The sequence below is a fragment of the Cebus imitator genome, unplaced genomic scaffold (assembly GCF_001604975.1).
Source record: "Cebus imitator isolate Cc_AM_T3 unplaced genomic scaffold, Cebus_imitator-1.0 Scaffold76, whole genome shotgun sequence".
In the NCBI taxonomy this organism is placed as follows: domain Eukaryota; kingdom Metazoa; phylum Chordata; class Mammalia; order Primates; family Cebidae; genus Cebus; species Cebus imitator.
Window position 1 is genome coordinate 3,154,966 of NW_016107391.1, and position 26,507 is coordinate 3,181,472.

General features: G+C 44.4%; 1 protein-coding gene across 1 annotated transcript in view; it reads left to right on the plus strand.

Annotated features, from left to right (window-relative positions):
• Nucleotides 1–25,954, plus strand: part of ARHGAP26 (Rho GTPase activating protein 26) — a 471,565-nt gene extending 445,611 nt beyond the window's left edge. Inside the window, exons 22-24 of the mRNA XM_037739951.1 lie at nucleotides 9,305–9,580; nucleotides 15,785–15,876; nucleotides 24,187–25,954. Of these exons, the coding sequence (XP_037595879.1) occupies nucleotides 9,305–9,580; nucleotides 15,785–15,876; nucleotides 24,187–24,275 (457 nt within the window). The 3' untranslated portion in view covers nucleotides 24,276–25,954. The remainder of the gene's footprint in view (nucleotides 1–9,304; nucleotides 9,581–15,784; nucleotides 15,877–24,186) is intronic.
• The last annotated feature ends 553 nt before the right edge of the window (nucleotides 25,955–26,507 follow it).

The following is a 26,507-nucleotide window of genomic DNA, read 5'->3' on the forward strand; positions in this document are numbered from 1 at the left end:
TTGGTGTTCCAGTCGCCTGTTGAAGAGGTGCCGGGATCTGTGTGTTTTCCCGTGCAGCGACTCACTGCGGTGGCTTAAAGAGCGGCACTGAGATTCGTGGCACTTTTTTTTTTTTGCCCAGGAATCTCCTGGCCTGGTTCCCTGTTCAGTCCCCTTTTTAAACAGATGAATGGGCGACTTCCCGTGGCTCCAAACACCAGCCAAAAGGGTACCTGGACCAGTGTATTTTGTATGGCGAACTGCTGCGCTGGAGTGCTGACAAAGCAGCCGCGCAGGGCAAAGCAGCCGTGCCGGCCAACACAGCCGCACTGGCTGAAACAGCCGCGCTGGCCACCCATGGAAATTCCGCCTGGGAATTTCCTAGTCTGTGGGCAATAAAAATGCAGCGTCCACTCACCCTCTGCACTTTCACTGGGAGCTGCAATCCTGAGCTGTTCCTAAATGGCCATCTTGGATCTGAGAGCCAGGTCTTGACTCTTTATCCAATTTGCCAGTCTGTGTCTTTTAATTGGAGCATTTAGCCCATTTACATTTAAGGTTATTATTGTTATGTGTGAATTTGATCCTGTCATTATGATGCTAGCAGATTATTTTGCTTGTTAGTTGATGCAGTTTCTTCATAGTGTTAATGGCCTTTACAATTTAGTGTTTTTGAGGTGGCTAGTACTGGTTTTTTCTTTCCATATTTTCTGCTTCCTTCAGGACCTCTTGTAAGGCAGGCCTGGTGGTGGCAAAATCTCTCAGCATTTTCTTGTCTGTAAAGGATTTTATTTTTCCTTTGCTTATGAAGCTTAGTTTGGCTGGCTGCAAAATTCTAGGTTGAAAATTCTTTTCTTTAAGAATATTGAATATTGGTCCCCACTCTTTTCTGGCTTATAGGGTTTCTGCAGAGAGATCCACTATTAGCCTGATGGGCTTCCCTTTGTGTGTAACCAACCTTTCTCTCTAGCTGCCCTTAGCATTTTTGCCTTCATTTCAACCTTGGTGAATCTGATGATTATGTGTCTTGGAGTTGCTCTTCTTGAGGAGTATCTTTGTGGTGTTCTCTGTATTTCCTGAATATGAATGTTGGCCTGTCTTGCTATGTTGGGGAAGTTTTCCTGGATAATATCCTGAACAGTGTTTTCCAACTTGGTTTCATTTGCCCCATCACTTCCAGGTATACCAATCAAACGTAGGTTCAGTCTTTTCACACAGTCCCATATTTCTTGGAGGCTTTATTCGTTCCTTTTTATTCTTTTTTCTCTAATCTTGTCTTCACGCTTTATTTCATTAAGTTGATCTTCAGTCTCTGCTATCCTTTCCTTTGCTTGATCAATTTGGCTATTGATACTTGTGTATGCTTCACGAAGTTCTCGTGCTGTATTTTTCGGCTCCCTCAGGACATTTATGTTCTTCTCTAAACTGGTTTTTCTAGTTAGCAATTTTTCTAACCTTTCTTCAAGGTTCTTAGCTTCCTTGCATTGGGTTAGAACATGCTCCTTTAGCTCAGAGGAGTTTGTTATTACCCACCTTCTGAAGCCTGCTTCTGTCAATTCATCAAACTCATTCTCTGTCCAGTTTTGTTCCCTTGCTGTCAAGGAGTTGTGATCCTTTGGAGGAGAAGAAGTGTTCTGATTTTTGGAATCGTCAGCCTTTTCTTGCTGGTTTTTCCTCATCTTCATGGATTTATCTACCTTTGGTCTTTGATGTTGGTGACCTTCGGATTGGGTTTCTGTGTGGACGTCCTTTTTATTAATGTTGATGCTATTCCTTTCTGTTTGTTAGTTTTCCTTCTAACAGTCAGGCCCCTCTGCTGCAGGTCTGCTGGAGTTTGCTGGAGGCCCACAGCAGAGGCTGCAGAACAGCAAAGATTGCTGCATGTTCCTTCCTCTGCCAGCTTCGCTCCAGAGGGGCACCTGACAGATGCCAGCCAGAGTTCTATTGTATGAGGTGTCTGTCAGCTGCTATTGGGAGGTGTCTCCCAGTCAGGAGGCACAGGGGTCAGGGACCCACTTGTGGATGCAGTCTGTCCCTTAGCAAAATTTGAGCGCTGTGCTGAAAGATCCACTGCTCTCTTCAGAGCCAGCAGGCAGGAACATTTAAGTCTGCTGAAGCTGCACCCACAGCCACCCCTTCCCACAGGTGCTCTGTTTCAGGGAGATGGCAGTTTTACCTATAAACCTCTGACAGGGGCTGCTGCCTATCTGTCAGAGATGCTCTGTCCAGAGAGGAGAAATCTAGAGAGGCAGTCTACCTACAGTGGTTTTGTGGCACTGTGGTGTCTCTGCCCAGTTCGAACTTCTTGGTGGCTTTATTTATACTGCGAGGGGAAAACCACCTACTAAAGTCTCAGTAACAGCACACACCCCTCCCCCAACTAAGCTCTAGAGTCCCAGCTCGACTTCAGACTGCTGTGTTGGCAGCAAGAATTTCAAGTCAGTAGATCTTAGCTGGGCTCTGTGAGGGTGGGTATAAGCTATACCACTTGGCTCCCTGGCTTCAGCCCCCTTTCCAGGATAGTGAATGATTCTGTCTTGTTGGCATTCCAGGTGCCACTGGGATATGAAAAAAAAACTCCCGCAGCTAGCTCAGTGCCTGCCCAAACACCTGCCCAGTTTTGTGCTTGAAACCCAGGGACCTGGTGGTGTAGGCACCAGAGGGAATCTCCTGGTCTGAGGTTGTGAAGATCATGGGAAAAGCATAGTATCTGGGCTGGAATGCACCATTCCTCATGGCACAGTCCCTCATGGCTTCCCTTGGCTAGGGGAGGGAAACTAATAGAATATACATTCTTCTCAGCACCGCATCACACTTATTCTAAAATTGACCACATAATTGGAAGTAAAAGTCTCCTCAGCAAATGCAAAAGAATGGAAATCATAACAAACAGTCTCTCAGACCACAGTGAAATCAAATTAGAACTCAGGATTAACAAACTCACTCAAAACTGCATAACTACATCTAAACTAAACAACCTGCTCCTGAATGACTACTGGGTAAATAACGAAATTAAGGCAAAAATAAAGAAGTTCTTTGAAACCAATGAGAACAAAGATACAATGTAACAGAATCTCTGGGACACAGCTAAAGCAGTGTTTAGAGGGAAATTTATAGCACTAAATGCCCACAGAAGAAAGTGGGAAAAACCTAAAATTGACACCCTAACATCACAATTTAAAGAACTAGAGAAGCAAGAGCAAACAAATTTAAAAACTAGCAGAAGATAAGAAATAACTAAGATCAGAGCAGAACTGAAGGAGATAGAGCCACAAAAACCCTTAAAAAAAAAAATCAGTGAATCCAGAAGCTGGCTATTTGAAAATATTAATAAAATAGACTGCTAGCCACACTAATAAAGAAGGAAAGACAGAAGAATTAAATAGATGCAATAAAAAACAACAAAAGAGATATCCCACAGAAATACAAACTACCATAATAGAATACTATAAACAACTCTATGCAAATAAACTAGAAAATCTAGAGGAAATGGATAAATTCCTGGACACATACACCCTCCCAAGACTAAACAAGGAAGGAGCTGAATTCCTGAACAGACCAATAACAAGTTCTGAAATTGAGGCAGTAATTAATGGCCTACCAACTAAAAAAATCCCAGCACCAGACAGATTTACAGCCAAACTCTACCAGAGGTACAAAGAGCTAGTACCATTCCTTCTGAAACTATTCCAAACAATAGAAAAAGAGGGACTCCTCCCTAACTCATTGTATGAGGCCAATATCATCCTGATACCAAAACCTGGCAGAGACAAAACAAAAAAAAGAAAATTTCAGGCCAATATCCCTGATGAACATCGATGTGAAAATTCTCAATAAAATACTGGCAAACCAAATCCAGCAGCACATAAAAAAGCGTATCCACTACAATCAAGTCAGCTTCATCCCTAGGATGCAAGGCTGGTTCAACATATGCAGACAATAAACGTAATCTATACATAAACAGCACAAAAGACAAAAACCACATGATTATCTCAATAGATGCAGAAAAGACCTTTGATAAAATTCAATAGCCCTTCATGCTAAAAACTCTCAATAAATTAGGTACCGATGGAACGTATCTCAAAATAATAAAAGCCATTTATGACAAATGCACAGCCAGTATCATACTGAATGGGCAAAAGCTGGAAGCATTCCCTTTGAAAACTGACACAAGACAAGGATGCCCGCTCTCACTACTCCTATTCAACATAGTGTTGGAAGTTCTGGCCAGGGCAATCAGGCAACAGAAAGAAATAAAGGGTATTCAGATAAGAATAGAGGAAGTCAAATTGTCTCTGTTTGCAGATGGCATGATTGTATATTTAGAAAACCCCATTATCTCAGCCCCAGATCTCCTTAAGCTGATAAGCAACTTCAGCAAAGTCTCAGGATACAAAAATCAATGTGCAAAAGTCACAAGCACTTCTATACACCCAGTAATAGACAAACAGAGAGTCACATCATGAGTGACCCACCATTTACAATTGCTCCAAAAAGGTTAAAATATTTAGGAATACAACTCACAAGGTATGTGAAGGACCTCTTCAAGGAGAACTACAAACCACTGCTCAAGGAAATAAGAGAGGACACAAACAAATGGAAAAGCATTCCATGCTCATGGATAAGAAGAATCAATATCATGAAAATGGCCATACTGCCCAAAGTAATTTAGATTCAATGCTATCCCCATCAAGCTACCATTGACTTTCTTTACAGAATTAGAAAAAAAAACTACTTTAAATTTCATCTGGTACCAAAATAAGCCCATATAGCCAAGACAATCCTAAGCAAAAAGAACAAAGCTACAGGCATCACAGTACCTGACTTCAAACTACACGACAAGGCTACGGTAACCAAAACAGCATGGTACTGGTACCAAAACAGATATATAGACCAGTGGAACAGAACGGAGGCCTCAGAAATAATGCCACACATCTACAACCATCTAATCTCTGACAAACCTGACAAAAACAAGCAATGGGGAAAGGATTCCCTATTTAATAAATGGTGTTGGGAAAACTGGCTAGCCATATGCAAAACACTGAAACTGGACCATTCCATACACGTTATACAAAAAGTAACTCAAGATGGATTAAAGACTTAAATGTAAGAACTAAAATCATAGAAACCCTGGAATAAAACCTAGGTAATACCATTCAGGACATGGGCATGGACAAAGAATTCCTGACTAAAACACCAAAAGCAATGGCAACAAAAAGCCAAAATTGACAAATGGGTTCCAATTAATTAAAGCACTTCTGCACAGCAAAAGAAACTATCATCAGGGTGAACAGGCAACCTACAGAATGGGAGAAAATTTTTGCAATCTATCCGTCTGACCAAGGGCTAATATCCAGAATCTACAAGAAACTTAAACAAATTTACAAGAAAAAACAGACAACCCCATCAAAAAGTGGGTGATGGATATGAACAGACAGTTCTCAAAAGAAGACATTTATGCGACTAACAAACATATGGGAAAAAGCCCATCATCACTGGTCATAAGAGAAATATAAATCAAAACCACAATGAAATACCATCTCACCCCAGTTAGAATGGCAATCATTAAAAAAAAATCAGGAAACAACAGATGCTGGAGAGGATGTGGAGAAATAGGAATTCATTTACACTCTTGGTGGGAGTGTAAATTCATCCATCCATTGTGAAAGACAGTGTGGTGATTCCTCAAGGATCTAGAACCGAAATACCATTTGACTCAGCAATACCTGTCCTAGGTATATACCCAAAGGATTATAAATCATTCTACTATAAAGGCACATGCACACATATGTTTATTGCAGCACTATCCACAATAGCAAAGACTTGGAACCAACCCAGATGCCCATCAATGATAGACTGGATAAAGAATATGTGGCACACATATAGCATGGAATACTATGCAGCCACAAAATAGGGTGAGTTCATGTCCTTTGCAGGGACATGGTTGAAACTGGAAACCATCACTCTCAGCAAACAAACACAGGAAAAGAAAACCAAACACCGCATGTTCTCACTCATAAGTGGGAGCTGAACAATGAGAACAAATGGACACAGGGAGGGGAACATCACACACCAGGGCCTGTCAGGGGCTGGGGGACTAGGGGAGGAATAGCATTAGGAGAAATACCTAACGTAGATGATAGGTTGATGGGTTCAGCAAACCACCATGACACATGTGTGCCTGTGTAACAAACCTACATGTTCTGCATATGTATCCCCGAACTAAAAGTATAATTTAAAAAAAAATCACTGAAGTACTATGGAGTATGCATTTTATTATTATACCAAATCAAATATGGTGGTATCAAATGATAAAATGCAATCACTTTATAGCAAATGTTACTGCTATGGCTAAAACATAAACAAATGAAATTCTGTTGTTAAAAATTGCAGTTGAGGCCAGGCAGAGTGGCTCATGCCTGTAATCCCAGCACTTTGGGAGGCTGAGGTGGGTGGATCACCAGAGGTCAGGAGTTCAAGACCAGCCTGACCAACATGATGAAACCCCATCTCTACTAAAAATACAAAAAATTAGCCGGGTGTGGTGGTGGGCACCTATAATCCCAGCTGTCGGGAGGCTGAGGCAGGAGAATCGCTGGAACCCGGGAGGTGGAGATTGCAGTGAGCCAAGGTCACACCATTGCACTCCAGCCTGGGCGACAAGAGCAAAACCCTGTCTTAAATAATAATAATAATTGCAGTTGATACCATGGCAATTGACATGGGGATTAAGGAGTAAGTTCTTGTAATAGTTACGAATACCCTGCATTCCAGCCGCACCCCCAGATAATTCCAGCCATGTACTTCTGGCCAAGAACGACTTAGATATCTGAGGATTTGAAAAACATTTAGAACCCACATTGTATTCACAGAATATGTTCCCAACTATGCCATTAGCCAAAGGCATAATTCTTGGTACAGATGGAATAGGAAGCTGGAGGTGTTTCCTACTTATTAAAGTCATAAAAAAAAATTTTTGGAAGGACTTTTTGATTGTCCTGTGGTAACCACTGACCAAAAGAACAGATTGGGACAAGCCCCTCGGTCTGGGCTGTTGTCTTGAACCTCCAAATTGTCCCTGAGCTGGGCTGTGGTTTGAAAGTTGCTGCCAGGCCTTGTCTACTAGGTTGTTCTACTAGGTCACTGTCTGGAGGGGCGGGGTTGTGGTGAGAGCACTCAGAAAGTGAGGCTTCTCTGACGAGCAGCAACTGTGGAGGAAAATGGAGACTGCACAGTAGAAAGGAGTTGACACTTTTCCTAGGACTGGAGACAGAGTCAATCAAGTGGGAGCCAGGTATTAAGCTAATAATAGCCCTCAGCTGATGGATCTTACTGTCTTACATTACTGTTTTTAAATCTGTTGCTTCTTGTCAAATACAGTTTAAGTTCTTGAAGTCAAGGGATCTTGGCAAATACCACTTACTGTCTTGCACATACTAAGTGCTCAATGTCTAGTTTTTGTTGCATTAAGAAAAAAATTTTTTTAAAGTCATACTTTCTAAATTTTATTCTCTTACATGAATTCTGTCTGCTGTATGAATCCACCAGACCGAACGCTGGAGGCAGGATTGGGGATTTTGTTGGAATTTGCCAGGTGTTGAGTCTTACTGCGATTCTGTCACTGTATTGTCATTTTCCCTTGCAAATAGGGTGGGTATCTAAAGGAATCCCATGAATCAGTGGTTAAGAAGAATTCTAATGCTATGACTGAGTCTGTAAAAAAACTTGGCACAGCCTAGAGGAGCAGGGCAAGTCCTGCTATCTCAGAGGCAGTGCACTGGCTGCCAGAGCCCTGGGCTTCCATTCAGCGGATGGGGTTTGAACTCAGCCCTATCACTTATAGGCTGGGCATCCTTAGGGAAGCCTCAGCTTAGGTTTCCACATCTGTGAAATGAGAATTATACTAGTACCTGTTTGTGGCCTTAACAGGTGGGTAAATGAGATTCATTAATTTACTCAATAATGATTTGTTAAATATAATGCCTACAGACACTATTTTAGACATTGGATATACAGCAGTAAGCAAAACAAAAGCCTCTTCCTCATGGAATTTATATTCTAGAAATATAATATGCATAATGGAATTGAACAAACTGTTTATCAGTCACATTGGTTTGAGCCTCTCTGATGAACTCACACTGTGGTTTTTGCTGTTATTTGTCTATAGGTGTTTATGTTACAACAGTAGGTAATTGGGGCTATTATGGGGTCTCATGTCTGAATTGGTATAACCCTAGGGAAGTCCCAGTAAGCAGGATATTTTTGTGTTCTTGCTAAATTGTGGTACGCTTAGAAAGTCTGTTGCGCTTGAACTGGATTACTGTCATTTTTGCCCCCATGAAATGCTTGGTTCAAACAGTCCAGCAGTCAGCTGAGATTCAGGGGAGGCAAGTGGTGTGGCTGAACTGGCTTCTCTCAGTCATTGGTGTTTGCACTGTGACTTACGATTTCAGAGTTGCGAAGGTGCTTGTGTAATTTGTGGAAATAAGTCAAAGGGCTAGCACAACCAATTAAAATCCACAAGCCACATTTCAGTGAGTAATTTCAACCTTTCCTCTCCAAACTTTTGATTAGCCACCCGTCAAAGAACAAAATGGACAAATTGAAGGTTTCAGTTCATTTTTTTCATTGCCTTCCCTCTGGGGCTTTTTCTTTGAGCATTATAATGCCCAAATTCCACGAAAGGCGAAAGGGCAAGCCTGGGCAGCAAACCTCAGAGGAACCGCATTCTGCTGGTAATTGCACACCGCCTCCCAAGAGATGTGTCCGTATTCACCTCCATTGGCTATCACTGTCTTCATGCAGTGCTTTGGATCTCCAGTGGCACATAGCCCATCTGGTTAAAAATGCAAACAGGAAATTATTTTCTCACGGAATGGCCTTTGTGGCCCAAAAGAAAAAAATGGTCATTTCTGCTGAGACATAACTTGAAAAACACTCCCACAACAGTGGAAGCTGAAGGCTCATTATAAGCTAGCCCTGCGTCAGAACAAGGCTGGTGATCGGAGGTGGGTGTGGGAACTCATATGCATGGGCTCAGGGCATTTGTCACCAGTGGACATGATCGAAGAAGCTTCTATCACCTGAAAAGCAGTTGTTCTGCAGGGCAAAGCTTGTTTATGCTCCGAGGAATTACAGAACAGACGTTACTTGGACACGGAGGTTTGGTCTGGAGGAAGGTGACATGGCCCTAACAGCACGTCCCTGGGTGTCAGTACTCCTCTGCTCTGCCCAGCTTTCCGTCATCTGGCCTTCCATGACCTCCTGTGCTCCCATTGTGGTTTCCCTGTGTGCTGACAAGTTTTCTGGTTGTTATGTCTTGCAGCCCCCCGAATCCAAGCCCAACTTCACCCCTCTCGCCATCTTGGCCCATGTTCTCGGCGCCATCCAGCCCTATGCCCACCTCATCCACGTCCAGCGACTCATCCCCCGTCAGGTCTGTTGCAGGGTTTGTTTGGTTTTCTGTTGCTGCCGTTGTTCTCTCATTGGCTTGGTCCTCTCTTCATGCAGTGTTCAGCCTCCTCGTCAACTTTGTTCCCTGCCATCCAAACCTGCACTTGCTTTTTGACAGGCCAGAAGAAGCGATTCATGAAGACTCCAGGTAAAATCTCGGATGATGACCAATCTGTTCCCGTTTATCCAAAGCTGGCCAGGGACAACAGGGGGTTGCCTCTGCTCTCCTGTGGTTCCCTCCTAAGAGACCAGAGCTAAAAGGGACCATTTGCATGAACCAGCATGGCATTTTTCACACCCTTTTGCACCCTGAGCCAAGTTTCTGAATTAATCTCTCTGGTGCCTAGAGTTAGGGGAAGGAGCACCTCCTGAATCAGACTCCGGTTTTGATGGCTCTCTCAATTACGTGTGTCCTCTGTGCTTTGGTGTAAGATAACATAAGAGGGAACAGTGTTGAGACACATGCCAGCCTTCTTTCATTTTTATCAGGTAGCATCAGGCAACGTTTGTTTGTGGGGTTGGGCCCCTTGGGCCTGAGCACTGATACCGAGTCACTGAGACCAGAGCCACTGGGTAGAGACAAATAGAACACAGAATAAAAGCTAGAGAGACGAAGCAGTTTTTGTTAAAGTGCTCATGGCTTATGCTTCCTTGTCCTCCATATACTCCCAGAGCCGTCCATGCTCCCAGCATGCTTCTGTCTCTGTGTCATGAAGCCTGAGCTGTCCCGGGAACAGACACTACCTCTCTCTGAGGGAGAGCAGCTTGACCTAGTTCCTCTTCTCAGGGCCATGCTGTAATTTTCCCTGCTTTTGTGACTTCCACACCTAAGTTCTTTGCTCTTGTGCTCTTTGGAGAAAAGAGCTCTTTACAACCAGGAGAAGAATGAATAGGGATCCTGCAGAATTCCTCTGCTGTGGAGCTCCTGAGCATGTTTCTTTCTCAAGCTTAGTCTCAGCTTTCAGACAACCAAATGGTAGAGCCCAGTTATAAGCATCAGAAGCATTTTGGACTTTGGGAGTATTTTCTCTTCCATCTTTTTCTCCAAAGGGTGGATCCAGCAGAGAGGCTTAAATAATTTATGAAGCCGAGTTTCACTTTTAGAAAAAAAGAAAATCCCATGCTATTTATGTATATACAGATACATATATTACTTTATTCCCTACTAGGCACTTACACATCTGCCATTTCATTCTATCCTCATGTGAGACTGAGAAGAGAAATGGGCGAACCCTATTGTAGAAAAAGAAAACTAAAGCACAGTGAGGTGACTTGGACACAATTACGTGACTAAGAGCCAATCCAGAATTCAGGACTTCTCCCCCTCAGCTCAGCACTGTCTCCTCCAAACACGTGGGTAACCCCAACTTTGAGTTTTTATGCCGCTCCCAGCCTAGAGCCTGGCTTGCTCTTTTAGGTTTTATACAGCTTTCTACCTGGCTTCGTCCTGGATGATGGGAAGGAGCTTTTTAGTATATTCTTTTTTTCTCTCACTCTATAAATAAGAGAAATTTTCAGATCATGTCTTCCTGACATTCTAGTAATTTTCCAGTCATTTCTTGGACATCTCCTGGGCACTTTGGGAGACATTAACTTTCTAAGATACCAGGAATGACATGGATTATTCTCATTAGAACATGAGGACCTGAACCAGAGGAAACTAAGTGACCACAGACACGTCAGCTTCCAAAATGCCTCACTCGCTCATTAGAGAAACTTGGGCTTTAGGAGAATGCAGTTCCTTCGTTTTTATCAAAAAGGAGTGAAATTTTCAAAATATTAGCCCTTCGGACAAAATGGGCCAAGAGACTCAAGACAGTGGAATCACTCAGCTAAAATCCTAAAACATTCACTCTGCCTTGATGGTACTCACTTTTTTGTGTGTCTGAGCTTTGGGGCCCTGTTTCTTATGAAGTATCTCTACCTCTTCACTCCTTTTCATCTCCCAAAATATTTCCATACTTTTTTTCTTTCCTACTCCTTCCTACCTCTCAAAGCATTTCCAGATTGGCAGAGGACAGTGGCAATACAATCAGCTCATCTTGTGTATCTGGGGTAACAGTTAGTCAATTCCTTCTCCCCTGGCCATTGTTAGAATTGTACCATTTGGACGCCTTTAGGAAGCTGCCCTCTTGAAATAGTCAAGGCGGGCTGGGCGCAGTGGCTCATGCCTGTAATCCCAGCACTTTGGGAGGCTGAGGCAGGCAGATCACCCAAGATTAGGAGTTCAAGACCAGCCTGGCCAACATGGTAAAACCCTGTTTCTACTAAAAATACAAAAATTAGCTGGGCATGGTGGCAGACGCCTGTAATCCCAGCTACTCAGGAGGCCGAGGTGGGAGAATTGCTTGAACCTGGGAGGTGGAGTTTGCAGAGCTCGTGCCATTGCACTCTAACCTGGGTGACAGAGCAAGACTCCATCTCAAAAGAAAAAGAAAAAAAAAAGAGTCAAGGCAGAGTTGGGCTAAATGTGTTTGCCCAGGTGAGCACAGATAGCAACACTGCTGAGGAGCTAGCCCATCGGAGGAACAGAGAGGACCCAAACCCATACACTGTAGTGTATAGCAAAGAGGTGGTGATATACACCCATTATTCAGGTCCAGTGGGGCCTCCCCCAAATCCACTTCCAGAGCATGAAGCTTCAGATTTTCTTCCCTGAGCAAAGCCTTTAAAATTAAATACTGAATTAGCCCTAATCAGTGGCCCCATGAACTGAATGATGTCTCCTCTGGAAATTGCTTCCTGTCTGGATTAGTCTGTTTTCATGCTGCTGATAAAAACATACCCTATACTGGGAAGCAAAAGGTGTTTAAAAGACTTATAGTTCCACATGACTGGGGAGGCCTCACTATCATGGCAGAAGGCAAGGAGGAGCAAGTCACATCTTTCATGGATGGCGGCAGGGAAAAAGAGAGTTTGGGCAGGGAAACTCCCGTTTTTTAAAACCATCAGATCTCATGAGACCGATTCACTATCACGAGAGCAGCACAGGAAAGATCCTCCCCCATGATTCAGTCATCTCCCACTGAGCCCCTCACACAGCACGGGAATTATGAGAGCTACCAGATGAGATTCAGGTGGGGACGCAGAGCCAAACCATATCACTGTCCCCTCTTCAAACCATTTGTAGAGCTTGTTTGTTCCAGCTCAGGAATGAAGATGCCTTTTGCAGCACAGTAGAGAAAGGGTGCGGGAGACACCTTCCCTCCCTAGTTCCTTTTTCTTCTGCTTGCTCACCCCTCCCCCCAAAAAACCTATAGTCCCAAACCTATAACTTGCATTTGCATAGGGGTCCCTGGAAATTATGCCTAAATGATCGACCCCTCGCCACTTGCCAGTCTAGCTGGCGTCACCTCCCTGAAGTGCCATATGATGGAGAATGGCTCATCATTTTGCAAGGCTTGCAAGGGCATTTGAGGAAAACTCCTCTGAGTGCTTTCCAGGCCTTGTGCCATGCTCAGAGGCGAAAATTTAAAGGGAACTAGCAGGAGGATCCAAACATGTTCATGCCCATAAAGGCCCCGCTGAGGTCTGAAGGGCTCTGTGACCGGAGCAGCCGAAAACCACCCCAGGCTCTCTGTATCCAGTTTTGAGATGCACTGTGGAGAGTAGGAAGCCAAAGAACCAATGATGCCTGGTGGAGATTTTTAATTTTTTTAAATCAGAGCCAAAACCTACAAACACAGCCTCTCTGCCAACAGGATTTGTCTGTTTTGGTAGGAACCCTACCTAAAGCAAACCGCTTAAGGTCTTTGAGGAGTTATGGGGTACTTGACTTGTTGGGCTGACAAGCTTTTAAGAAGATGAGACTTTTTTGGTAGGGTTGCCAGATTTAGCAAATAAAATAAAAAATATAGCATACCCAGATAAATTTGGATGGTAAACAACACAGAAATTTTTGTATACAAATGTCCTATGCAATATTTGGGACATAACATATACTAAAGAAATATTTATTGTTTAATCTGTCATCCAAATTTAACTAGATGTCCTGTATTCTATCTGGCAACCCTACTCTTGGGGAACAGAAATGGCCCCCTGTCATTTCTCCCATTTTTGTGCCTATTCTAAGGCAGCAGAGGGAGATTTCAAGGGAAAAGGCCGTCCCATACACTGTTGGTTACCTATCAACTTGAGAAGAAAACAAGGCCCTTTCTTGGCCTTTGTTTTAATTAATTTGTTTTTGGGTTTTTTTTGTTTTTTTTTTTTTTTTTTTGAGATGGGATCTTACATGGCCCAGACTAGAGTGCAGTGGTGCAATCTCAGCTCACTGCAGCCTTGACCTCCTGGGCTCAAGCATTCCTCCTGCCTCGGCCTCCCAAGTAACCTGGACTCCAGGCGTGTCCCACCATGCCTGGCTAATTTTTTTATTTTTTGTAGAGTTGGAGGTCTCCTAGTCTAGTCTTAAATTCCTGGGCTCAAGCAATCCTCCCACCTCCCAAAGTGCTGGGATTCGGGTGTGAGCCACAGTGCCTAGTCTGTTATTTTTGTAATATACTATGTTATTACCACTTCATTACTCAATTCCAAAAACCTAATATCAATGGAATGTTACTCCTTTTAAATGATAATCTTGGGCACCTAAGACGATTCCCTTTAATTTCTGCCTGCCAAATACCTCTGCTGCTTTCCCGGCTTGCCTCTGTATTGTCCCATTACCTTTATTTAATGAGATTAATAAGTAATGTCTGCGAAAATCCAGCCAGAGGAGCCTTGCCTCAGATGCTGTTTCCCTTAGTTTTTATTCCCCCTTCCCTGGTCTCTTTGCTTTTTACCCACCTGCTCTGCCCTAACCTCAAAAGGCAGAAATACTGCCTCAAAACCTGGTCTCTGAGACCTTGGCTAATGTGAACTAGAGTCTCCTTTCACCTTCAATGTCCTAACAGGTTCCATTTGCCTGTCAGTATAGTCTTATCTGTTTGAGCACTTTTCACAGCCAAGTCACTCCTCCTCTCTGCTTCCCAGCACCCCCAAGAAAAGCCTCTTATGTTCCTCCCTGGAAAGGTGCACAAAGGATGTTTGACCCTCGCTGGCCAACACACAGACTTGGTTTCTTTGGATCACAGACTATGCCCCTTGTCCTGAACTTTATTCTTTAATCGTAATTAGACAGGAAGAGGTGTTTTCCTGTTGGAGCTGAGGAATACTAAAGACTCTTCTTTTCTTCATTCCCAGGGGTCCCACTTCATTTTCTCCCACTTTCCTAATGATTTCCCACCTGGCCATCATATCTTGGCTCCAGGAAAACCAGAGGGAACAACAGTAAACTGCGCCCCAGCAATAAATTCGAGATAACCTTTACTCTGATGACCCTGCACAGTGGAGACCATGTGGCTCACAAAACCTAAAATATTTACCACCCGGCCCTTTGCAGAAGTAGTTTACCACTCTCTGCTCTAGAACAGTTGTTCTCAACCCTCATTGCACATTGGAATCACTTGGAGAGCTTTTTAAAAATACCGATGCCTACATAATATCTGCACATCTGGGTAGAAGCCAGACATCTGCATTTTCTAAATCTCCTCAGGTGATTCGAATGCACAGTGAGGGTAATTGTCAACACTCACCTGGTATGAGAAAAGTAAAAACAAAACACCACGTGTCCCCTTCCCTTCTTCCTTCTCCCCACACTCCCCATACAGGTGCGCGTGTGTGCTCATGTGCACACGTGTGTAATTGCCCTCACACACCTTGTCTGTTCCCTCCCCTGGGGGTTGGAGAGCTCCAGTTCTGGAATCCTGCCCCACCAGCAAGACCCAGCCTGGTAAGAAATCAAGAACATCTGGGAGAACTCATGTCCACCTGTGGCCCGGAACTGAAACTTGGCTTTGCTGGAATTTCTCCTTTTTAACTCACTGAGCATTGCCAGCTTTCAACAGGGTCTGTTGGGAGTGAGTTCCCCAGAGCATCTTGGAACTTTTTGTCCTGACCCTGCCTCCCTCCCCCCCCCCCCCACCCCCCCCCCCCCCCCCCCCCCCCCCCCCCCCCCCCCCCCCCCCCCCCCCCCCCCCCCCCCCCCCCCTTTTGCTTCCCAAAAAAAAGGGGGACCCAGCCTGCCCTCCTGCTGTTTGGCTGTTATAACTCCCAGGTAAAGTTTTAACATGACACAAGGTGACCCTACAAGAAGGGTACTTTCTTGAAGCTTATGGCTTTTCTCTGAATTTTTCTCATTTTTCTCCTGTGACCTTTGCAGCTTTCCCACCTCATGTCTTGCCATCTGGCTGCCTTGCCAGGCACTTCCCACGAGAGGGGACTAGGTAGCTTACAGGGAAAAGGAAGAAAAGAGATTAAATGTCTGGGGCTTTCTAAGGGTTTTTTCAAGAATGTTAAATAAACTCCTGTTTTCACACAGCACACCGTTCCGGAAGGCAAAAGCCTTGTATGCCTGCAAAGCTGAACATGACTCAGAGCTTTCGTTCACAGCAGGCACGGTCTTCGATAATGGTGAGTTTCTCATCCCCTCACAAAGATATGGACAGGGGGCAGGGGCAAGGGAATCACATAAATAACTGGCATTTTCACAGTTCCTCCCTAGGGAAAATCTCAATACAATGGGTAAGAACAAAAAACAGAGAGAGAGAGAGAGAGAGTGAGAGAGAGTGAGTGAGTGTGTGTGTGTGTGTGTGTGTGTGTATTGGTTTCGGGAGACACTGTGAAGAATGGACTAGCGTAATCAGCTCTGAGTTGAGTTGTTACCACAGTAAATGAGATTATGCCTACAGAAGACCCAGCCCAGAACTTGGAAGTGGATTTGAGAGATCATATACACCACATGTTTAAAATGGTACTCAACACATATTAAGTATTCAGTAAGTTAATATTTTTATTATTAAGGCCATCATCATCATTGTATCTATCTTCAAAAAAGGCCCTGATGCTCTTATAGTTCACAGTGACAGTTTTTCCTTACTTTTGTCTGGGCGGTGGATGCTGCACCTGCCTCCATGGGTCCTGGCTACATCTGTAAAGGTCTTACATTCCAGGCCAGAGCAGAGATGGGTTGGGACCAGCCCTTGACTGTACACAGGTCCAAAGAGGCTGTCATTGTGTCTACCCAGCCCCTACATTCAGCATAGCAGAGGTATCCACCAGGCACGAGTAGACAGAATGGGGAACAAGGGACAGAGCATGGGGGTTTCCCAGATCACACAGCTTTTGGCCTTCTGGGTCAGCAGGAGGGGGAGGGGTTACTCCAGAACAGCATGTGGCCTTCTGAGTCTGCATTCCCTTTTCTAGTTCTCAAAGCCTCAAGCACTGTCCTTAAATCTTTGCTCCATTAACTCTCATCGGGGCCCTTTATAAATCAAAGCGCACAAACAGCCAGCCCAGCCACCTCTCCTGTCCATGGCTGGTGCTTGCAGCAGACTGCAGGTGCAGTGCAGGTACAGTGGGTCTGCTGAAGGCTCCAAAGCCATCTCACTGGTGAGTGTCCCCAACATAGGCCCAGGCGGCGGAGTCCTAGCCCTGCCGTAACCTGACATGGCTCTCACAGAAGACAAACCAGATGGGCTGCATTGCTTGAGCTTCTGTGCCCTGCTTCATCAGCAGAGAAGGGGCTTCTGCCTGTATATAAGCAGGATTTGAGAGATTTCTACATTGGCAGGTGAATCCAGGGCTTAAAGGTCCGTCCTCTAAGTCCCACTTCACTGCTCACATGGGCAAGAGATCATCGCGTTCCTATCAGCCATTCCCTCTGACAACACAAAGGACTCTTGCTTTCAGGGGCAGAATTGTTTTAAACTATCAAAAGTTATGTATATGCTTCTATCTTAGTTGTGATTTCTTTCTGTGAGTGCAGCCTTCTTCCATTTTCCAACAGTTTATTAAGATAGCCACACAACATACAATTTACCCATTCAAAATGTACAATTCAATGGTTTTTAGTATATTCAGAGTTGTGCAACCATCACCACTATGTAATTCCAGAATATTTTCATCACCCCCAAAAGAAACCCCGTATTTTTAGCAGTCATGCCCTATTTACCACAGCCCATTTCCATCCAGCCCAAGGCAACCACGCTTCTACTTCGTCTCCCTAGATTTGCCTGCCCCGGACGTTTCATACAAATGGAATTATACAGTATATGATCTTTGAAACTGGCCTCTTCACTTTGCATAATGTTTTCAAGGTTCATCTGTGCTACAGCATGTGTCGGAGCCTTACTCCTTTTTATGTGCGATAGTATGGATACGGCACATTTTATTTAAGCTCATTCATCAGTAGATGGACATGTTGTTTCTATTTTTTGGCTACTTGAATAATGCTGCTGTGAACATGTGTGTTGAGTTTTTGTGAGGGCATAGTTTCCAGTTCTCTTGGGGATATACCTAGGAGTGGGAGTGCAGGGTCATATTATCTCTGTGTTTAAGTGTTTGAGGAAACACCAAACTATTTCACAAAGAAGAGGCAGGAGAATTGCCTGAACCCAGGAGGCGGAGGTTGCGGTGAGCTGAGATCACGCCATTGCACTCCAGCCTGGGCAACAAGAGAGAAAATCTGTCTCCAAATAAAAAAAAAAAAGAGAGAGAAAGAGGTTGCACAGTTTTATGTTCCTGACGTCTTTCATTTTTAAGTCTTTCTGCAGTGGCTTAGATAGTTAAGCATAAAGGGGAGAAAAAGACAAGAAGAGAAGAGAAGCCTGGATGACTGTTAACTCCCAAGTCCTTTTCTTCCCAGCAGAACGTCCTTCAGCTTCCACAGCCATCTTCATGGCCACATCCAAGCCCCAGCCACCTCTACCTCTCACCCGGGAGCTGCCACTGGCCACCTGACACATCTTGTCACTTCCACTCTTGCTCCTGTCACCCCTTCTTTACACAGCAGCGAGAGTGATCTTTGAAAAATGGAAATTGCACTAAAGTCCTTCAGTGGCCTCCCATTGCTCTGAGAATTACTTACAAGACCCTCCAGGGCCCAGATTCTGCCCCTCTGACCTCTCGCCCTCCCTTGACATACTGCAGCCTCATGAGCCTTCTTCATGTTCTCAAATAAGGTCAACAAACTATGACCTGCCGGTCAAATCCAACCCGCCACCTGTCACCTAGCAGGTTCTGTATCTGCTGTCATCCACAGCATGGTAATCATTATAAATCCTATATGTGTTGGTAGATGACAGCAGAAGGGAAGTTTGGTGGAGCGAGTGAGAGGCCTCACTCAAGACTTCCTGTGGTCTCTAGGAGTCGTGGCAGAGTTCACTGACACTGGTTTGTTTTTAACTAGCCTTGACGGTGACCTTTCAAATTCCCTGAGGAGCAGAAGGCCAAATTAAACCTGAAAGAAAACACCTCCGAGCTGCCATAGAAAATGGACCTGACGAAATGTTAGCACATTTTCTCAATTGGGTTAGCTGAAAATATGTTATTAGGTCTTCTTTCCAAAGAAAAATGCTTACATAGACCCTCTTCCTCCCCACCCCCTCACTTCTATAGGAGACAATGAGGCATTACAGAAGAACACTATTATTCTGTCAAGCAGGGGGGTCTTTTTCCTTGTTCCATCACTTGTTAGTTTACCCTGGGGATATTAGGTAAGGGCTATTTAATTTGTATGCTGTGTAGCTGGCAGATTAAATCATCAAACCAATAAGGAGAGAGAGAGAGAGAGAGAGAGAGTGTGTGTGTGTGTGTGTGTGTGTTTGTCAGAATTAAGAAGAATGAATAAGAGGAAAAGGGAGGGGCCCGTGAAGGAGAAAGTCTGTTTTGTAATGATTAATCGCAAAGCCTTTGGATTCCAGGGGCCCCTACTATGACTCTGGAGTGGCTACTGCTGTCAGCTCATGGACTTTGTGCAGTGGGAAATGGATATGCAATACCTAGAAATAATTCCAGTGTCAGCCCTAGCCAATCTACTGCGAAACTGTCCATTTCAACAAGAGCACCTCAGACAGTAATTGGAAAGAGAAATAGCTCACGTTCTCAGTAACATTGGTCATCTTGAAGCCACATGATTCGTGATACCTGGAAAATGCACATGGCAGTCACTAAAACTGGGATTCTTTTAACAAGATTTGATAGGAGCTGAATCCATTCATTCCCATGGTATCTGACACAGCACCACCTCACGGCAGGGCTGTCCCAAGTTTCCTTTACTGATGGAGAATATCCTCACTGGGGAACCCCCAAGCTGCCTAGGAAATGGGTTAACAGGAGAGCAGTCAGAGATGTCCTTCAGCTTCCCCAGCCATCGTCACTGCCACACCCAAGCCCAGGCCACCTCTACCTCTCCCCTGGACGCTTCCACTGACTGCCAAACACATCTTGTCACTCACTTCCACATTTGCTCCCACAACCCCTTCACACAGCAGCAAGAGTCATCTTTGAAAATTAAAACCACGTATTTTATTTCCTGCTTAAAATCTACCGGTGGCCTCCCACTGCTCTGAGAATTACTTACAAGGCCCTCCAGGGCCCAGTTCCTACCCTCTCTGACCTCCTCTCGCCCTCACTTGGCATACTGCAGCAGCCTCTTTATGTTCTCAAGTAAGGTCAGCAAACCATGACCTGCCAGTTAAATCCAACCCACCACCTGTTTTGTAAATAAAGCCTTACTGGAACATAGGCACTCATGCCTTTGTGTCTGCATGTTATCTATGGCACTACAATGCCAGAGTAGAGGAGAGAGACACACTCACTATGAGGCCCTTTAAGAAATACATGCACACCGCTCTTCTAAAGTCACGTCAGCTTTTTCCCATCGCAGAGCCATTGCACCACCCACTGCTCTAGTCTGTCTCTCTCCTCTTACTACCGCCCAACATTATATGCTTGCTTATTGCTTGATTGTCCCTCCTCAAGAGCAAAATCTTATCTGCTTGTTCTGTGCTATGTGCACAGAAGTGAGGACCTAGCATGGTGTCTACAGCATGTGGTAGGTGCTCAGTAAACATTTGTTAAATGAGTGAATGTAAATTACCCAGGGGTCTCCACCTCTGTTAGTTAAGACTTCTTTTGGGGACAGTCAGCCACTAGAGACCTTAGTCACACACTTGCTCCTTGTCCATGGTGAGCGAAGGAGGGCAGAAGACGTGAGTTGTGTACGCAGAGTGTATTGTGTACACAGGGGCATAGCTGAGAGACAGTGGTTGGTTGGCAGGAAGCCTACCCAAGTCCCCAGCAGCTTATATTTAGTATATGCTTGCTGGGCTGAAGAGGCACTCAGGCAGCTTGCAGCAATACCTTTTGTGTTCGTACAGCATATTGGACCCTGGTACAGCTCAGTGTTGGACATTGGTGCCATTCAGCCCAACAAGCACTTAGCATCTTTTAAGTTCAGAGCATTGGGCCAGGCAACAGCAGTGGTAGTTAAGACGACAGACTCTGGGATCAGGTGTCCTGGGCTCTGATTCACTTGCATCATCTGCCAGCTATTAATATTTAATTTTGGCCAAGAAACTTAACTTTTCTGAGCCTCAGTTTTTCATCAGTGAAGTGTGAATAATAGCAGAACCGACTCCATAGTCATTCTGAAGATGGAACGGGGAAATAGAGGTGTGACGTGCATATTCACAAAGGGTCTGCTGCCTAGCATGTGCTCAACCTGTGTTATCATTCTTATGGGCAAGGGTCACACCTCTGGTTAAATAGAGGCCTGATATAGTGGGAAGGGGGTTGGTCTCTGGAGTCAAATAAGCTAGGTTCAAATTTTGGTTCTAGTATTATGACCATGCACAAATTAATTGACCTCTCTGAGCCTTAATTTTCTCATCTGCAAAATACAGATAATAATAGTACAAACTAAGATCTTGAGGATCAAATGAATCAATATGTCTAATACTCTGAGCACACAGAAGCTTCATAATAGATGTAAGTGTTAGCTTGTATCATTATAATTCACGAAGCAGAAGGGAGTTACTGAAGGTTGTCGAGCCAGGAAGTGCTATAATCCAAACCAAAACGCACTGAAAAACTAGATAGAGAAGCAAAGCTTAGCACATTTGAACAGCATATAAATAAGACCCATGAATACTATGTGGGATGTACTATGAGCATTTTAGGAGTCTGGAGGAGGAGGGAGCAGGTAGAAGGGATTCCATGGTAATATTTATGAAGAAAGTGGGGCTTCTCAAAGGCCTTAAGCAGCTAAGCCTTAACGCGGAAACAGAAGACAGCAGAAAGAAGTCGGGGGGAGGGGTATGTGGTGCTGCCTTCCTCCTCCATCAGTAAATGAAAATTTGTGTTTTAACTCAGAGGCATTTGGGCACAGAAAAGTTATAGCTCCTAACTTTCTGTGAGCTAGTGAAAATACAGGTTCCTGGGTCCCACTCCCAGAGATTCTGCTTTAATTGATTTGCCATGGGGCCCAGAAATGTGCAATTTGCATAAGCATCCCGAGGGTCCTGATGCACATGGTCTGACATATGCTTTAGTATACGCTGGCTTGAAGACTCAGCAAGTCAGCAGCCAACCCAAAGGCTGTGTTATCTTGTGACCTACCTCTTAGCCCCCAGTTTGGAGGGCCTCTCTTGTCCCCTCTAATTCTTCCCTGAGTCCCCAAATTGCATTGTGTTTCCAACTCTGTACCTGTGCTGTGTTTGAACAGCTGACCAGGAAAAGGAGAAAGGTCTGAAGGAGATGGACTCAGAGCATCCGGTAGAGTAACAGCTCAACTCAGAGCTTTGCTGCAAAGTGGGAGGGCCCGGTTTTGGGTTTTTGTTTTGTCAGTTTGGTTACTTTATTCTTGCTAGGTCTTTCGTTTTGGAGAATAAGTTTGGTAATTTTGTTCTAAACCTTTGATTTTTTCTGAAGCTTAGGTAGGTGATAAGGGTCATCTGGTTTTACTAGGTTTTTACTGGAAGGGGATCTTGCTGAGCAGTCCCAATCCAGGGTGTCCTACTGACTAGCCTGCACTGAGCATTTGCTCTGTGCCTGGCTCTGTGCAGAGTGCTTTATCCACACTAGGTCCTTTCATATCTGCAGGAACCCACAAAAGAGAAGAGAGTCTTGTTGCCAGTATGAAGTGCAGAAACGGAAGTAATCTTGGAAGCTTTGGTTGGATGGGCAGAGGGCAGGAGTATTAGGGTGTTCTTTAAGAATGGCATGGGAGAGCTTTGGTAATTGGAGAGGCCAGGTTGCTTTTAAGTTCTCTCTTCTTCCAAGGCACTTCTCTCCCAGACTCTCTCGTATGGGTTGTCATGGACCCAGAGTATCCTTGCTGTTTATTCCTGAAGCCTAGTGTTCTGAAATTGTCCAACTCTGGAGACCAACTAGTAGATGTTTGGCCTTGTCTTTTCCTAAGGAGGCACTTAAGGTGTACCCAAAGTTGACTGACACTGACCTTCTGGAAGCCTCAATGCCGGTTCTTTTGCTGCCTCCCATTTGCCTCCTTTGGTTTCTGTTCTTGCTTCTTTCCCTACAAACTGAAACTAGAATTCAATAGCAGTGTCAGGGCGGAAATGCTTTTCTAAAACAAGCTCAGGAAGTCATTTAATTAGCCCAGGAAGGGAATAGGGGAAAATCTATTCTCTCCAAATAATCTTGGAAAATTGGAGTTTTCCTAACACATTAAGAGTAAATGCCTTGCCTCGCCCTAGAGTGATCTGTATATCTTCAGCTGACAAGCGTGAACATCCCCCACCTCTTAGTCCCATGATTCCTTCTCTCTTCCTTCCTGCTATTGGCTACTTTGCAGACTCAGCTGGATTTTATGTAATCTTTATAATATCACAATGGTTTCCATGGAGAGGGATCATGATGTCACAAAAGTGTATATATATTCTTTGGATACTGAAAAATCAAAGGGCAATAGAAGGAGGAAGAAAACAATTTTCCAACTGGTATTTAGAAGAGGGGAAAATCTAGAGAACAGGAAAGAAAACTAAGAAAGGGTGTGAGCAAAACAGAGAAATGGCTATTCAAAGGCTGTCCAAAATGACCATCACAAAAAAAAAACAGAAAATGTGCAAGGAAATTAGAAGCAGGGGTAAGGATTTGAAGGAAAGTAAGATGATGATTAGCAGCAGGATTGATTGATTGAGACACAGTCTTGCTCTGTTGCCCAGGCTGGAGTGCAGTGGTGCAATCACTGAGCTCAAGTGATCCTCCCCTTCAGCACTCCCCCTCCTCTAAGTAAGTAGGACTACAGACACGTACCATCAAACCTGGCTAGTTTTTGTATACTTTGTAGAGACGGGGTTTTGCCATGTTGCCCAGGCTGTTCTCAAACCCCTGGGCTAAAGCAGCCCACCTGCCTCAGCCTCCCAAAGTACTGGGATTACTAGCATGAACCACCAGGCCTAGCCTCGAAGCTGGATATCTTTAAGGACTAGTTCTTAGCAGTCTTCCATGGACACTGCGCTCAGTATATAGTTGATACTGGGCAGGTGGGTGGGTGGGTGGATGGATGGATACATATATGGATGGACCAGGACAACGGTTGCCCTCTAACCTACAAAGTAGGAATCTGTCACTTCTTTATAGTTTAAACAAGGAACTTCAGAAAGTTCATGAAACCCCTAAAATTGTAAAATTTTGAATGTCTGTGTCTGTTCCTTTTTTGTTACGAAGAAAGTTCAGAACAGCTTTCATCAGAAGGCTTATATTCCACAAAAAGTTCAGAACTTCTGGTTTAAACTTCTAGAATGATGTAATTTAACAAGTGATTGTAATCATTGTCCAAGCTTCCTTCACACACACACACACACACACACACCACCACCACCACCACCACCCCTGCACACACACACACCCCACACACATCTGCCGCCTGCTCTATCTATAACGTCATCTCTTCTCGCTTTCTCTCCCCTTCCTGTACAGTTCACCCGTCTCAGGAGCCTGGCTGGTTGGAGGGGACTCTGAACGGAAAGACTGGCCTCATCCCTGAGAACTACGTGGAGTTCCTCTAACCGTGGGCCCCAGCAGAACTGCTGAGCTTTACATGGTATCCATGACAACTGCTGATTCCAGTGTCATAGGCCATTTCTCTTTGCCACCGAGAAATGCAGCGTGACTGACTCTGTTGCTGCCTGTCAACATGAATGTTTCTGTGAGCTCTGGTGTCACTCATCTCCATGATCATCTCAGCCAATACTGATCAATACTGCAAGAAACAGAAGTCAATCAGCAGAGGAGGCCATCTGATTTTGATAACTGAAAGACTTGCAAAGCCGTTTTCTCATGAGTATCCTAAATAGGGGGCACTCATTTTGTTTCAGCGGTCCAAACGCCCAGCCTTCGGAAAGAGGAAGTCAGATAGCAGTACCCCAGAACATACCGCGTAGTTAAGTCTGATGGGGCTGGATGAAGAAATTGGCGCTGAGATCCAGGCTGGATCATTGCTTTTGTTTACAGTAGGCATGCTCTCCACTCCACCTCTCAGTACTTGAGACCTACATTGCTACAGGCAGCTAGGTCTGTTCGCATGCAGGATGAAGAGGGTTAAAGCACTGTTTATGTAAGATCCGATCTCTCACCATCTCTAAAGCAGCCGTTGGCCGTCATCAGCAAGATTCAGTCCAGTGTTCTCATGCACAGGAATACACACACCCTGTGTTTCTCCCTCCCAGGCTAGGAACCTCTCTGCCACCAAGGCTGCTATCCATCGCCTAGTAACCACAGCAACCCAACCTACTCTAAAACCAAACCAAAAAAAAAAAAAAATCCTCTTTGCATGACACGTTTTTTTTTTTCTCTCTCACCTTTTTGGTATACTTTTTTGACTGGTTTTCTAACAACTTGAAGCAAAGAATCAAGGAATTAGGGTGGTCTGCTTGAGGTAGATGGGATAGTAGCTGGGACTCTTCCCTTTCTGATGAATTTCAGCAGCATCAGGATATATTTGGAGCACACTCTAGTAACCTCTTAAGATTGAATTACATAGTCTTGATGCTGCCTCCCCATGGATGATGTCATCTGACTGGTTCCTCCATGTCCTCCCATTCACCCATCCCCACTCTCACCCTTGCCTGCCTCTAACCCACCACTGGCCCCCCCCTTGCCCTGCTATGGGCTGCTGAACACTGGTGCTGTGGTGGTTTTCAAGGATAATTCCTAGGCTAACCTTACGGCCTGTAGCTTAAAATGACGTCTATGTTGACTGCCATTCAGAAAAAGGGAATTGTTTCTCAGTCTTTCAAGGCATGAGACTAATGTAGTTTATTGTGATTCAGGAAGAAACCAAAGGTTGGGGGGTGGGATGGGTACCCTTTGAATAAGGGAATTTGCTGGTGAAAAGAGGCTGGGTCTTATGAAGACTGCCTTGAGTGGGGAAGTTCTGCCTGGACATTTCAAATTCACTTGGCCTTCAAACAGCAGAGTCATCCATATCTCCCGTATGTGAATGTCTTTGCAAGGGTGACGCTAGACAAACTACAAACCGATGGACCATCAGGCTCCCCAGGAGCCCCTTGGATGGCAGCATTGCTTCAGAGTGTTTCCTGTTTCTGGAATTCCTTGTTAGGGAACTTTAAAGAAGAAAAGAAAAACTTGAATTGTGTTGAATTACTGTATCTTTTACGTTTTTTTTTTTTTTTTTGAAAAGATAAACTTGTAAATAGAGTGATTTGAAATACTATATGGCAAAGTTTTATATTTGATATTCTTTAAGCTAGTTGCTCATACACTTAGGCTTGGATTGCTGAACAGGTATGTTTAAGAGGGAGAGAGAGGAGGCAAGCCTGGAGAGAGTCAAGGTTGCTGTCCCCCCTTCAGCCTGAAGGAAGGAGAGCACATGCCCTTGCTCTCTGCTGCCCTGTTGGTGGGCATGACTCATCAGTTGTGTTCAGTCTTCTTTATGTGTTTCTGAGCATTCCTTGGGCTTTGGATTTGGAGATGGGAAGAGCATCTCCAGGCAATGAGTTTTTTGAAGAGTGCCTACTTAGTAGTAAGATGAAGCTCAGGACTTAAATAGGTGGGTCCAGGCATATGATTTTTCGTTTCTCTTCTCAGGTGTATTTCTTGGTACCCCCTAGATATCAGGACAGAAAGAGATGAGTCAATTGCTGGGCTCCTTACTTCTTTCTTTACTGCACATCTTCTGAGGCTTTAGAAATGTAGATGAGCTAGCTTGTTTTCAGATTTCATGTGCATCTGTAGGTTCTTAAAAAACCAACTGCTTAGAATCTTTAGTTCTCAATGTG